General features: G+C 36.4%; 2 protein-coding genes across 2 annotated transcripts; both read left to right on the top strand.

Annotated features, from left to right (window-relative positions):
* Positions 1–1,761: 1,761 nt before the first annotated feature.
* LOC113339082 (protein NUCLEAR FUSION DEFECTIVE 4-like) lies at positions 1,762–3,958 on the top strand. Its single transcript, XM_026584482.1, has one exon. The coding sequence runs from the start codon at positions 1,957–1,959 to the stop codon at positions 3,727–3,729; it is 1,773 nt and encodes a 590-aa protein (XP_026440267.1). The 5' UTR covers positions 1,762–1,956; the 3' UTR covers positions 3,730–3,958.
* A 749-nt stretch (positions 3,959–4,707) lies between these two features.
* Positions 4,708–6,942, top strand: LOC113339068 (protein NUCLEAR FUSION DEFECTIVE 4-like). Its single transcript, XM_026584471.1, has one exon. It carries the CDS (start codon positions 4,878–4,880, stop codon positions 6,645–6,647), a length of 1,770 nt encoding a protein of 589 aa, XP_026440256.1. The 5' UTR covers positions 4,708–4,877; the 3' UTR covers positions 6,648–6,942.
* Positions 6,943–15,194: the final 8,252 nt, after the last annotated feature.

Genomic DNA, 15,194 nt, shown 5'->3' with positions numbered 1-15,194 from the left:
AATCAAAGTAGTAACCCTTTCTATAAGGCTCTATGGAAATTTTCTATTCTTCCAAAAGTTCATTCATTTATCTGGAAGTGTCATGAAAACATTCTTCCTGATAAATATGCTCTTGCTTTAGGTACAATAATAACCATGACTCTTATTGCAACATGTGTAATTCTGGGAAGATAGAAACCCCTGAACACATTATCCTTCACTGTTTGTTTGCTAAGTCAGTCTGGTCTCTAACCTCTTATGTAGATTTAATTCAGCATGATAGTGATTCTCTTATTAGCATCCAATATTGGGTCATTAAGTGGTATACTGATAACACTTTGAGAGACAGGGCTGGTGCTGTTTTTTCAATTTCCTGGAGCATATGGAAAGATAGATGTTTTCATATCTTTCAAGGAAAATCACAGAATCATCATTCTACTGCTAGATTAGCCCTTAAATTAGTCAATGATACTGAGACATACTTAAGTAATAATGTTACTCATACAGCCAATATTCCTGAATCCGTTGAAGAAAAAATTTATCTATTGTTACTAGGTCTTTACCAGAAGATTGTGTTATTGTATTTAGTGATGCAGCTTTTGACAAGGATACTAAAATTTCAGGAATTGGTTTGGTGTTAACTAATATTACAGGTAATTTCATTGGATGCAAACTCAAAGCAGGGTCAGTAAGGAATGCTGGTAAGCAGAAAATTTTGCTTTATTGGAAGGAGTTCAGTGGGCGAAAGAAAAAAGATTGGAGAAAATTTGCTTTATTAGTGATGCGAGTCTTTGAACTTAAATAGGAACCAGCTACACTGGTACAATAAAACAGTCATAAATGACCGTAAAACTTTTATCTCTAGTTTTCAATTTGTACAATTTGATTTCTTAAGATGAAATCATATTATTCTAGCTAATCAAGCAGCTAAGTTTAACAAGGGGTCTAGAATCTCATGGGAATGGTGGGGAACTAAATGTCTCAGAGTTTCTCAATTACTCAATGTTCTTAACAAAAAGAAAAGAAAATCTTAGAGAGGGATCAGAGGGTGGTCTCATGAGCAGAGGTGGAGCTAGCTTGCATGGGTGTGCAGTCCAACCCAGCCGGCTCCCAAGCTTAATTTCTTTAAAACATGGGCTTCCAAGCCCATTTTTAATGTTTAGCTGTACCTCTAGCAAGATTTTGCATTATTATATCTTGCCCTGCCCTTGCTCATGAGAATCAAAGGTAAATAATATCCACTTGTGATTGCCTACACATTAAAGCAACACAGTTTTCTGCACAATTTTAGAATTTGATTCAACCTAGGTTGGATCAGATAACCTCCACTGGTTGAATCTGGCAAGACCAATCTAGAATTTTTGTTACAACAAAGTTAGTCCGTAGTGGATGATATTTCTTTCTTACGTTTGAATGTTAACAAGAGTCAAAGTGTTCCCCCCCCTTAAATTGTCCATGTTGTGCAATTAATTTTCAAAGTGCGTCATATAGCCGATCAATGTGAACACATTAAACTTCAAGGTCCTGCTTCTGTCGCCTTGAGGTCGGGGTGCTGGGTTTAATTTAAAATGCTGCAATTGATATGTCTGTCTGCAAGTCAAGATATTTTCACACGATGACAACAATAGAGTTGGTCATTGGTACTAGTCATGGCATAGCTGTAGGCGTTTGCCAGCCCATGAAGAAAATCACTGGTATGATTCTGTGGTAGGTCATGCTAAAGACCTATCATTTAGTATTGATTAATATGAAATTATGAATTATTCATGCTTCCATCACCTTGTTTGTATTTGCTTTGAATACAGAAGATTCATTCAGAGACTCAAGAGAGTTGACTTAAAAAATTGGATATTGCTTGATTTCCTCTATTTTTCTGTATATACATACTCTGCTCCATGTCTGTCTCTCATTAAACATTTCACAGTTTTCCAATTCCTTTAGACTTCTAAACAAAGAAGAACAAAAGGAGACGGAATAATGGCTTTTTCCGGTGGTGGTGGCCGCTTTGGCAAAGCGGATGTGGTTCCATTCACTGTGCAAGTACTTCGTGGGAGATGGTTTATGTTGTTCAGTGCTTTTCTCATTATGGGAAGCGCTGGTGCAGCTTACGTCTTTGGTATTTACTCAAAAGAAATCAAAAAAGTTCTTGGTTACGATCAAAAGACCCTTAATTTGCTTGGTTTCTTCAAGGACCTCGGAACTACTATTGGGGTTCTGTCTGGTTTGCTTGCTGAGGTAGCTCCACCATGGTTTACACTTCTAGTTGGTGCTGGACTGAATTTTACTGGTTACTTCATGTTATGGCTCTCTGTTGCTGGTAAGGTGTCCAAACCTCATGTCTGGCAGATGTGTTTGTATATTTGTATGGGTGCCAATTCTCAAAATTTCGCAAACACTAGTGTGCTTGTCACCTGTGTCAAGAACTTCCCTGAGAACAGAGGAAGCATGATGGGTCTGTTGAAGGGATTCACCGGCCTGAGTGGAGCTGTCATGACTCAAATCTACCTTTCCATTTACGGTGATGATCCTAAATCTCTAATCCTCCTTATAGCTTGGCTCCCTGCTGCTATATCCATCGTCTTTGTTGGCTTTATTCGGTTGATGAAAGTTGTTCGAGTTCAAGGTATAAACGAAATGAAAGTGTTCTTCAACTATCTCTACATCTCCATCGCGTTAGCTATATTCATAATGATTATGACCATAACTCAGAAACAGCATCCATTTTCTCATGGTGCATATGTTTCGACCGGAACAATTGTTTGTTTCTTGCTTTTTCTTCCTATTGCTATAACAGTTCAACAAGAGTTTATTATTTGGAATCAAAATCAGGAGGACCTGAAATCCCCACCTACAGCAGTTAAAATTGAGAGTTTCTCAGAAGCTGTGGTACCGAAGAGTTCACCGGAAATTTTAGAAGCAGATAAACCCAAAAAACCAGAAGTCTCTTGCTTTTCGAATATTTTCAGCCCTCCTGCAAGAGGTGAGGATTATACCATATTGCAGGCGTTATTTAGTATTGACATGTTAATGCTTTTCTTTGCGACTTTTTGTGGAATGGGCACCACTCTTACTGCCATGGATAACTTGGGACAAATCGGAGAATCTCTGGGTTATCATACTCGTGCCATAAGTACTTTCGTATCTCTTGTTAGCATTTGGAATTACTTTGGGCGAGTTGGTTCGGGTTTTTTCTCGGAATTCCTTCTCACGAAATGGAAAGTTCCCAGACCACTTGTAATGGCTTCCGTTCTTCTCTTATCCTGCGTTGGTTTTCTAATTGTTGCATTCCCGTTTCCTGGTTCAATCTACCTGGCTTCGGTTATTACTGGCTTTTGTTACGGAGCTGAATTGCTTCTGCTTTACACCATCATTTCGGAACTATTTGGTCTCAAATACTATGCAACTTTGTTCAATGTCGGGATGTTGGCGAGTCCCCTCGGATCATACGTTTTCAACGTAAAGGTTGCAGGGGTATTATACGACAATGAAGCATTGAAGCAATTGGGGATTAAAGGCCTCACCAGAAAAGAAGGGGATGATTTGACTTGTATCGGAACACAGTGTTTCAGAGAAGCTTTTCTTATATTAACAGCTGTGGCATTCTCCGGTGCCCTTACTACACTTTATTTGGTCGTCAGAACACGTAAATTCTACCAAGGAGACATATACAAGAAGTACAGAGAAGAAGCCATTACTACTAAGACAGATGAAACTGATATGGTTTCGTTCAAAGATAGCAACACCAAGTAGATTCCTCGCTACTTCTTCTTTTCCGCCGGAGATTTTCACAGGTCGACAAACAATTTGTAGTTGTGTTTGGAAATATAGCAGCCTATCATGACTGTAATATCAAAATGTCAAAAGTATCCATTGTTCTGTAATATCCATATATGTATTTCCAAACTTCATCTTTCTTTTTCTATCACTTGTAAAAAAATTAAGTTGAATATATGAATTGTTTGCTTGTTTTTTTCTTCCACAATTTGTTTAATAAAACAAAATTAACAAATGCATCCTGGACCACCATTTGCCTGTTTATTCAACCTTAGGTGTGACACATTTCAAACATATGGACTCCATGATCCATTATTTTGTGTTGCAAGTTGAAAAACGAATTACTTCTTCCAGTCTTCTGGCAGAAAACATAGCGGTTGAAAATGTGACGCCTACTATCAAACGGCTAGGCGACCGAGGCTGCGAGCACGTCTGTACTTGCTTTCTTAAGCATTACAGAAAAAAAAAAAATCAAAATGCATTCTAGAAGTGCACATGCATTTTTAGAATTCGATTCAACCAAGGTCAGATCGGACCACCACCGGTTGACCAATGAAGAATTTTTGTGTTATAGCAGCGTAGTTAGTCTGAAGTTCATGATATTTCTTTCTTATTTTTGAATTTTTATCAGATTCAAGTCTTCCCAATCAAAATCCGTAGCTGTTAGCTCATGTTATGCATTCATTTCAGCAATGAATTCAAGATGGAACGTTTACTTTAACTGGTCTGGATGATTTAATTAATGCTGCTACCTATACACTCTACACCTGCATTTGCATATGCCCAACACTCTAGTTCTAAGACAATGACAATTATAGGGTTCGTCATTACTAGTAGGTCCTCTCATTAAGCGTTGGAGGAAAAATCACAGGTAAGATCTGAGGTAGGCCAAGATAAAGGCCTATTATCCATTAAATAATATGGAGTATGAATTACAGAAGAATCATTAAGAGAAACAGTTGACTTAAAAAAATGATATACCGCTGGGTTCCTCCTCTGTTTCTCTATAAATACATACTCTGCTCTGCTCCATCTCTGTCTCTCATTAAACATTTCATATCATAGCTTCCCATTTACTCACTTTAGACATCTAAGCAGAGAGAAGAAGAAAAAGAAACGGAATAATGGTTTTTGCCGGTGGTGGTGGTGGTGGTTTTGGCAAAGCGGATGTTATCCCATTCGCTGTGCAAGTACTTCGTGGGAGATGGTTTATGCTGTTCAGTTCTTTTCTCATTATGGGAAGTGCTGGTGCAACTTATGTCTTTGGTATTTACTCCAAAGAGATCAAAACAGTTCTTGGTTACGATCAAAAAACACTTAATTTGCTTGGTTTTTTCAAGGATCTTGGAACTACTATTGGAGTTCTCTCTGGTTTGCTTGCTGAGGTAGCTCCACCCTGGTTTACACTTCTTGTTGGTGCTGCTCTGAACTTCACTGGTTACTTCATGTTATGGCTCTCGGTCGCCGGAAAGGTTTCTAAACCCCATATCTGGCAAATGTGTTTGTATATTTGTATGGGTGCCAATTCTCAAAATTTTGCAAACACTAGTGTGCTTGTAACTTGTGTCAAGAACTTCCCTGAGAACAGAGGAAGCATGATGGGTCTGTTAAAGGGATTCACCGGCTTAAGTGGAGCTGTCATGACTCAAATCTATTTAGCGATATATGGTAATGATTCTAAGTCTCTAATCCTCCTTATAGCTTGGCTCCCTGCTGTTATATCGATTTTCTTTGTCGGATTCATCCGGTTGATGAAAGTTGTTCGAGGTATAGACGAGAGAAAGGTTTTCTTTAATTATCTCTACATTTCAATCTCATTGGCTGTATTCATAATGATTATGATCATAGTTGAGAAACAGCATCCATTTTCTCATGGCGGATATGTTACTACCGGAACAATTGTTTGTTTCTTGCTGTTTCTTCCTCTTGCTATAACAATTCAGCAAGAGTTTATTCTTTGGAATCGAAAGCAAGAAGACATCAAATCCCCACCAACAGCAGTGAAAATTGAGAGTCCCTCAGAAGCTGTAGTCTCGCAAAGTTCTCTGAAAATTATAGATTCAGATAAACCCCAAAAAACAGAAGTTTCTTGTTTCTCAAATGTGTTCAGCCCTCCGGCGAGAGGTGAAGACTATACCATATTGCAGGCATTATTGAGCATTGATATGTTAATGCTTTTCTTTGCGACCTTTTGCGGAATGGGAACCACTCTTACTGCGATGGATAACTTGGGTCAGATTGGAGAATCTCTAGGTTACCCAACTCATGCCATCAGTACATTCGTATCGCTTGTTAGTATTTGGAATTATTTTGGAAGAGTTGGCTCAGGTTTCTTCTCCGAAATCCTTCTCTCCAAGTGGAAAGTTCCTAGACCACTAGTAATGGCTTCCATTCTTCTGTTATCCTGCATTGGTTTCTTAATAGTCGCGTTCCCGTTTCCTGGTTCCATCTACCTTGCTTCAGTCATCACCGGCTTTTGTTACGGAGCTGAATTGCTTCTGCTTTACACCATCATTTCCGAACTATTTGGTCTCAAATACTACGCAACTTTGTTCAACTGCGGGATGTTGGCCAGTCCCCTTGGATCTTACGTGTTCAATGTAAGAGTTGCAGGGGTATTATACGACAACGAAGCGTTGAAGCAATTGCAGATTAAAGGTCTTAGAAGAGAAACAGGGGATGATTTGACTTGTATTGGAACGCAGTGTTTCAGAGTCGCGTTTCTTATATTAACAGCAGTGGCATTTTCTGGCGCCCTCACTACACTTTATTTGGTCATCAGAACACGTAAATTCTACCAAGGCGACATATACAAGAAGTACAGAGAAGAAGCCATTACTAACACTGATGAAACTGATATGGTTTCGTTCAAAGATAGCAACACCAAAAAGTGAGCCGCATCGTCGATGACTTGTCACTATTAGCTTCATAGCTTGTCTTTCTTTTCCGCCGGAGATTTTCTTATGCCCCGGACTTGTTTATGATAAATAATTTGTAGTTATATGTTTGGAGCTTTAGATGATGTTAAATAATGCAGCCTTTCGTGACTAATAAAAGGTCATTGATTGTAAGAAAAAAAATTGGCAAAAACAAAATATAATCCACTGTTCTGTAATATCCAAAATTTGTCCTGCCTTCTTTGTGTTTCTTTCACCTTCCAAGTTGAATATATGAACTGTTTGTTTGTTTTCTTCGACAATTTGGTGCATAAAAGAAATGCCTTCTTGGAATCTTGGACCACAAATTGGCTGTTTATTCAACCTTAGGTGATCCACATTTCAAACTTATAGACTTATCCCATTATATTATATATTGCAAGTTGAAAAACGATCTACCTTCCAGACTTCCGGCAGGAAATATAGCCGTTGAAATAAAAAATGACTCAAAATATCAAAGGGCTAAGCATTCGAGCACATGTGAACATGCCGCATTGAATGCGGATACAAGATGGGCGCTGTCGAGGGCGCTGTCGAGCATGCAATGCTGAAGATAAGAGAGCATAATCCAACAACCATTTACTCGAACTTAATGATATTTTTCGATTCCAGATTTGTCAATGTCGAAAATTATTTTAAGTTTGGCGCCAATTATTTATGTAGAAGACAAAAAAATGTGTATAGCAATTAGGAACCACATGCTTCAGCCAGGAAGGTTTCTAACTTATTTCCTAAACTTTTGGAAGGATCCAAATTTGATTACATAATCTGAATATTAAACCATTATCATTAGGAGCTTCTGTGAAAGTGTTGACTCGTTGCATTTTTTAATTAGGATCAGGATTAGAATATATAAGAATAAGAGCATTATTTGAATGAATCTCCAACTAAATAATCACAATGAATAATTGTATGTGAACCATCAATACACGTAGTAGGGAAGTTTGAGTTGCATTATTGATCAAGATGGAGGTTGCGCATCAGAATGCATGGGTTGCCCTAGCCGACAATGTTATTTTCTTAATCTTATTTTCTTGGATCTTAACATGTAACCCGTACATTTGGTTTATCATTGAACTACCAAAGTCATGCATGCTCATGTCCACTGTGCAAGAAGTGCTAGGAAGTTTACAATTAAATCAAGTCAAAAAACGTCGTTGTAGATAAGTCTTTAGTCATACTCCAAGACGTTTTTGATGACCAATCGCGCGCTCTGAGTCCAGAATGGTGAGTGAGTAGTATTTGTCCATCATCTCATTAGCTTGGTCAACTGATTTTGATTGGGTTGGAAATCAATGCCATGAATGCCACTTTTTGCATCCACTGGATAGGGATGGAGATGGTAACGGGCAAGTTGTGGCATTGTCCCCATTTGTCATTGAAAGTTTATCTACTAATAGACTTTGAAAATACAGAGAGAAATGTAGATAAAGTTTAGTGTTTAATGTGGACAAACATGAAAAATAAAGTTAGTGTTGCGATATTTGTCTTTGCATTTCATAGTCTGCTGCAGGGCTTATCATGTTTAGTTGGCGTGTATAGAAGTTGAATTCCGAACAAGGTTGATATGCTCCCCATCTGAAAAAAGGCGTAAAATGAAAAACACGGTCTGAAACCACTTTTAGAGCCAACTAGCCAAGACGTTTTTAATGACCAAGACAAATCGGTTGCTCTCTGTGGTGTGTGAGTGTGACCAAGGATTAAGGAGGAGAACTTATCCTTCTTATCTTAGTCAACTGATTTGACTGGAACAGAAGTAATGCCACGGATTCTTGTATCCATGCATGAATGATGTCAGATGGAGGTGAAGTGTCCCACGACTCCCACCATTTATGTAAAAATAACATTAATAGGCTCAGAAGATATAGATACTAAAGTTGACTTTTGGCGTTTTGTGCAGAACTACGAAAGATGATAATTTGTAGGTTTTCTTTCCTACTCGGATTTCCTCTTGAAATTGTTTACCGGAGTATCTCTATAGCATGACGATGTGAAGGCCTGGTTTGAAACATTTTTTGCTTGTCTGAGCTTAGACCAAAGAATTGGCAGCAAAAATCAAAACAGGTTGCGGATGATTGGTTCAGACTTCCTAGTCCAAATTTTTGTTGTTCGTAGAAATGGCTGGTGCACATGAGCAGAAACTCCCATCCTACTTTTCTTTTTCATGTCCCATTTCCTCTACTTTATTTATTTTTAAGATCTTTCTCTGAAGCTCTCTCCTACTTTGTTTGAAAACATCCGCTTAATACTTGATAGACATTAGATGCTAGACTTCGTCTTTAGCACATAAAGAATTTGTGTCATTGTGTGCCCGTTTCACATGCTTTCAGGCCCATAGAGGTCCCATGCGTGCTACAAAGTACAAACTACAAAGAACCTCCAAATCTTCATGGCCCATCAAACAGGCGTTCTTGTTAGAATTGCAACTTCAAATTACAAGTCAAATATTTTTCTGCAGTGTAGAAGATGCAAAAGGGGGTGGTCGACATGGTTGTGAACACCAATTCCATATTAAAAAGTATCAAGCCAACCGTCCCTACTAACTTAGTTCTTTGTCGAGGCCTTCATCACGTCCAATTTGTAAAGCTTAATTCAAACGAAGTTGCTGATGTTTAGCAAAATATCCTCTTACATCAAAACTATTTGATTGGTGAGTAAACTAAGAGATTCTCAAAACTTATACCATATCAGTGATTCATCTGTAACTGTAATTCCTTGTTCAAAGACCATTTGTAGCAACGTGTTTCTATCGGCCCAACACTACATTCCTCGCCAGTAAGCCCAATAAACAACATTTAGAGGAATTATTAGGGGTGAGCATTTTACCCGTAATCCGCGGATTTAATCGGAACCAACCGTATTTTCGTGGATGGATGTCCGGACCGTTCACTAATGGGTTGGACGTAGATGAGATTTTTGAAATCCAACGGATAACGGATTGGGCCTGGATACAACCTTGAAAATCCGTTGGACATCCATTATCCGTTAGATTAAGCGCATTTATATAGTTTCTAGAAAATATATAGATAGTTTTGGAATTTTTAGGGTGTCTGCTTGGAGTGTTGTCCATGGCACTGTTATATTATATATATGTATAAAATGTGTAGGTTCTATAAGAAGTCATCCATATATGATTTATTTTTTCATTATAAATTTGAACTTACATAAATCCATTGGATTATCCGCACCCAATGTGTTCATCCGTGCATCCATTGGATGCAAATCCGTTGGATGTTGGATTGGATATGGTTGTCAAATTTAAAATCTATAGTGAATTGGATTGGATGCGGATGAGGTAAAAATCGGTCCATACCAGCCCATGCTCACCCCTAAGAATTATGGAATTGCTTGATGGTTGGTCTCAAAATTGTTGTACCCCTGAGCCTATAAATTTAAAATTTGTATTCTTCCTCGCCTTAACACACCGAATTTCAGCAGCTTTTTATTTAAGCGTGATAGCATCATATCATAGATTTGGTTTTTTATTTTGAAAGGTTTAATTAGCAGAACTCACATGAATAGTAATCGAGAAGCTAATGACGTTGGGTCTTTTATCAAGATGATGAATTGTACTAAGGAGATTCATGGATAGAGTGATGATGGGATGGCGATAATGAAACATCTTAATCAATCAAAGTTAAACCCCAAGAACACGAAAGACATCCAAATAAACTGAATAAACCATATATTTTTTTGCCAAAAACACATAAACGCCTCAAGAACAATTATATTATTTAGATAAAACACATCTAAGTATTATTTTGGTGAATAACATACATGGAACCATGTAGTGCTCATGGTTCAAACATTTTGTCCTACAACTTTACGAACAAAAAAATGTTCCATCCTGTATTTGTGAAACGCTTCTAACCTAATAATAAAACTTCTAAAATTTAGGTTCACACGTTTTTTTAGTAAAACTTAGAGCCTTAATTCAAGCATAACTCACTCGATAATGATTCTAAATAGGTAAATTATACATCTATTTAAACATCATTAGATGAGATACAAAAAATAAGTAGAATTTGAAGTCGACATTATTCTCTAGAGTGTCCATAAATGGGGATCAAAGTGACACATTAACATATAAGGTGTAATTTGAATTAGGTTCAATCTTTTTTTTTAGAAAACCTCCAAACCTTTAATATTTGTTTTTCAGATTTGACAATCCTTGTTCAGCTAATCATAACTCAATCTACAAAATCTAAAATTAACAATATTTATCTATTTAGAAATGTTATTGGATAAACTACAATTCATAAGAAACAAAAGTCTAAAACAATCTCTAAGATGCCCTTAATTGCGATAAAAGTGAAGACAATATAATTAGATTCAGACTTATTTGTTTAGAAAACTTCCAATCTTTTGCTTCATTTTTCTGATTTGACGCGCAATGTTCAATTAATCATAACTCAGTTAATAATGATCCAAAATGAAAAAATTATCTTTCCGTAGAAACGTCATTTGATGAGCTACAATTTATACGAAAAACTAAATCCTAAATCAAGTTATAAGATCTCATAATGGACTTAAATTGAGGAACATATGTAATATTTGGTAACTTTACTTTGAGCCTAATGGTGGACTCTTAGAGATTGATTTAGATTTAGGTTCTTCGTATAAATTGTAGTTCATCTAAGGACGTTCTACATAGGTGCAATTTTATATTCTGAATCATTAGTAAATGAGTTCTAATTGATTGAGCACGGGTTGTCAAATCTGAAAATAAAAATTAAAGGTCCTAAGGCATTTTATGGAAAGAATCTTGAACCTAATTCTTAGAATTTGTATGAAAAAAATATTTGAACCATGAAAACTGCATGCAAGTTCGAATTTGGTATTCACTAAAATACTCTGAAGCTGAAACTTCTTAAAAAAATGCACAAAAGGTGTTTTACGTGTTCTTGACTAGAAATAAGATATTTTTTGGGGTTTTATTTAAGGAGTTATTCATGGTCTTGATGTATTTCCTTACTTAATTTAAAAATATTATATATTCACCATTGTACCACCACTTTATTCGTGGACCTATTTGATATAAATAAAGAAATATAAATTAATTTTTATACCGGTTGTATATGTTATTTTATCCTTGAGTTTTAGTTAATGCCAAATAGTCCAATTCAACATATATGATAATTAAGATAATTCATTTATGGTTTTCCATAATTTATACATCATTGTATCTGAATTAAATAAGTGTTAGGAAAATTGTTTTGGAAAAAAAATCATGAAAAATTTGTAGTAGCTTAAAAGCTAACCATCACACCCAAGTAAAGACAAACTAACTATTAAACTAAGAATATAAGTAAGGAGATATTAGAGAGAGAACTTGCACTTCATTGATAGAATCTTCAAGTTCGGGTCTTTCAGAGAGTCAAGGACCGGGACTTTAGTTTTGAGGCTAACATATTTATAGGCTTGAGGGAGTACCTCTTCAATTATCCAACACTCCTCAAGGGGTACATTAGCTAAGTTACATAAATCCTAGAGTATTTCTAATCTTGGACTTTAGATTGACACCTTTACATAATACTAGACCTTTGGATTTAGGAGGACATATGGAATATCGTACGCACATTCTAAAATAAAATTCATTACCTAAAGGGGGAAATATTTCTCAGTGATTTCTATGCACGATAATCTTATGTCTTGTCTAGTTTCCGTTGTGGTTTGGCGTTGTCTTGTCTGATGTCTTCAGAAGGTTAGTTGGTACACTTATTTCCTCAGAGTTTTGCGCCTATTCTAAGGATGGGGTTATTAGAGTTTCGGTTGCTTCTGATATACGGATTTTATTTACGCAGATTGATGGATGTGTAGCGTCTGTTCGGAGACTATTGGATATACAAGTCTTTTGAATTTTTATGTACTATAAATATAATCTTTGTCTTTATTGGTCTTTATTGCTTCGTACTATATCCTCAACTCAACTTTTTTTCTTGATCTCTTGAAATGGTTGGTAGTCGAGCTCATAAGTCTTTCGTGCATTGTTGTGTTTGGATTTTGTAGGTTTCTGCTTTTTTGTATTCCTTTTTCTTCCGTATCCATGCGGTTTTTTACCCTTCTTCCACTTTTGTTTTTTAAAAGGCCATTAGAAACTCAAATCTATTGGACTTACCAAAAAAAATAGAAACTCAAATCTATGATTAGTGACACTTTTCTATAGGAGATAACTGGTCGAGTTTCCAGAGTCTTAGCTTTCGTTCATGATAAAGCTTTGGTTGATAATGTCACTTCTAAAGCTTGTTGTTATGGTTCTCTTTGTGTTATTTTTGGTTCTTCATATCCTTCGGAGAATCTTGGCGATTGGTTGGCGTGTTTGTGCTCATGTTTCGTTTCCTATATTGGGTTTTTAAAAGGAATGTTGGATATATTTTGATGGAATTATTTCTCCTTATCTTCTTCTAACATGTTTTTTTTGCTTTCGATAGGCATTTATTGATCATCTCGCGTTGGATGTTTGGAAGAGGCTTCAATTATTGAGAGGAAAAGCCGATTCTTTCGAGGAAGCATATAGATGTATGTTGAGGCGAGAGCCTGAGGAATTTCATTCTGTTAGGGACACTTTTGTAGAGAATGGTGGTGGTGGTCCGCTTCCAGCGCAATACAAAAAGCCCGAATCTCATATTTGCCATTCTCACTGGCTTGGGGAACTCCTTCACTGTGTGTCCCTTCAGAGTCTTCTTTAAATGTTGCTTATATTGCTTTATTGTCCTTCGTTTTTTGGACATGGAAATTTTTTTAATGAAATATATCTCGGGATGAATGAGGTTTTACATCGTCTTATTCATGATCCGTAATTTTTCCAGTGCTTTATCCCCGAAATAAGCGTTTGTCCATCGGATAACTTTCACATCTTCTCGTCTATTTTTATTTTATTCTGTTTTGTTCAGTGCGGAAGGAATTACCTTTCCTCTACATGAAATTCATAAGATAATCGGATCATTTTCTTTCCCATTTTGCAACTTTACGTGGACTTTAGGTGCCACGTCCTCTATTGCTAGTAAGGGGCAATTCGGTTAAGCAACTTTATATCGACATATGATGATCCTGCTTAGATTCTCCACTATTTGTTGGAGGTTATGACAATTAATTCGCAGTAATGTGTAATGAAAAGATGAGGGTACTGAGTACATCAAAAATCTTTCTAATTTAATGGACTTCAAGCATACGAGTACGGGAATAGTGTTTTTACAATTAGAATAACTTTAATACGAAAATAGTAAAAGCATATAAACACAACAGTTTTGTTAACGAGGAAAATTGTTTGGAAGAAAACCCTGGACCTAGTCCCGTTTTAAATACTGTCAGAGTTGATCTTCTGTACAAATTGACTACCGCAACTTTGTATACTTGAGACCAAGTAAACTATTTCTTACTTAGTTCTTTCAGTATCCCTGTACTTATAATCGATCAGGTATATGAGCATTTCTCAGTTGAACCACGAGTTTTGTTGTCTCAAGCTTGTTGTCAATATTAGTTGATCAAAACTATATCTTGATTTCTAGTCCACTAAGTCAAGTCTCAGTCTAGGCCAGAAATTGTAGTTGAGTATCAGATATCATCCTTGAAGACTGAAGACCGATGAAGACATTTAGAGAACTTATGTATTAGGTTTGTGAAGACTGAACCATTCTATTTTACTCACTATCTCACCATTCTATCTATTGAGACTATGTTGTATGACTTTTAGTAGATTTACAAAGAAGAAGTTTCGAGTCAAGCTTATCATGTTAAAGATCTCGAAATATGATTTAGCAAAGATGTTCAAAGGTCCTTAACAATATTAGTTCTAAGAATTAATTTTTGGATCAATTGAAAATTTCCCATGAAAATGATTTTATCACTTGGGAATGTTTCAAACACCATAAGAGAGAAATATCGAACTTACTAATATTTCTACTCGGGGTAGGTTGGCTAACCAGTTCGCAAACCATAGATATCTGAATTTCAGAAATACAGGGTGGTTGGCGGACCAGTTCGCAAACCGCAAGTTCAGTTGGGAACAGTTCAAAAACCATGGTGGACTGAATTTTCAAAGTTGGTATAATAGGCTAACAGTTGGTGAACCCAAGAGAGATATGGCTATATAAGGAATGGATTTACACTAATAATGCAAGCTTATCCTCCAAATCAGTGCGTGTCTTGTTGCTATTAGGGTTGGATTGAAAATCACCTATAAACATCATGCTGCAATACTTTGACCAACATAGAAACATGATCCTGAAATGCTCTTGCCATATTCTACACATCCAGTCTAATCAGCACCTGAGTAAGCAATCAGACTACTATCAGTATCCATAGAATATGGTAAACCATAGTCAACTGTTATTTTTACATATCATATGATTCCTTTTTCATCTTTCAGATATGATTCTTTTGAATTATTTTGTAATCTTGCATAATGTCTTATACTGAAGGAAATATCCATTCTAGTTGCGGTGAGATACAATAGACTTCCAATCATATATATATTTCGATCAAGTGATCTTTCAGAGGAATCAG

Source organism: Papaver somniferum, unplaced genomic scaffold (genome assembly GCF_003573695.1).
Source record: "Papaver somniferum cultivar HN1 unplaced genomic scaffold, ASM357369v1 unplaced-scaffold_19, whole genome shotgun sequence".
Classification (NCBI taxonomy): Eukaryota; Viridiplantae; Streptophyta; class Magnoliopsida; order Ranunculales; family Papaveraceae; genus Papaver; species Papaver somniferum.
This window is presented reverse-complemented; position numbering and strand designations above follow the sequence as displayed.

Excerpts from the sequence above, each read along its gene's own strand:
- LOC113339068 (XM_026584471.1), top strand. The coding sequence starts at position 4,878 with ATGGTTTTTGCCGGTGGTGGTGGTGGTGGTTTTGGCAAAGCGGATGTT.
- LOC113339082 (XM_026584482.1), top strand. The coding sequence starts at position 1,957 with ATGGCTTTTTCCGGTGGTGGTGGCCGCTTTGGCAAAGCGGATGTGGTT.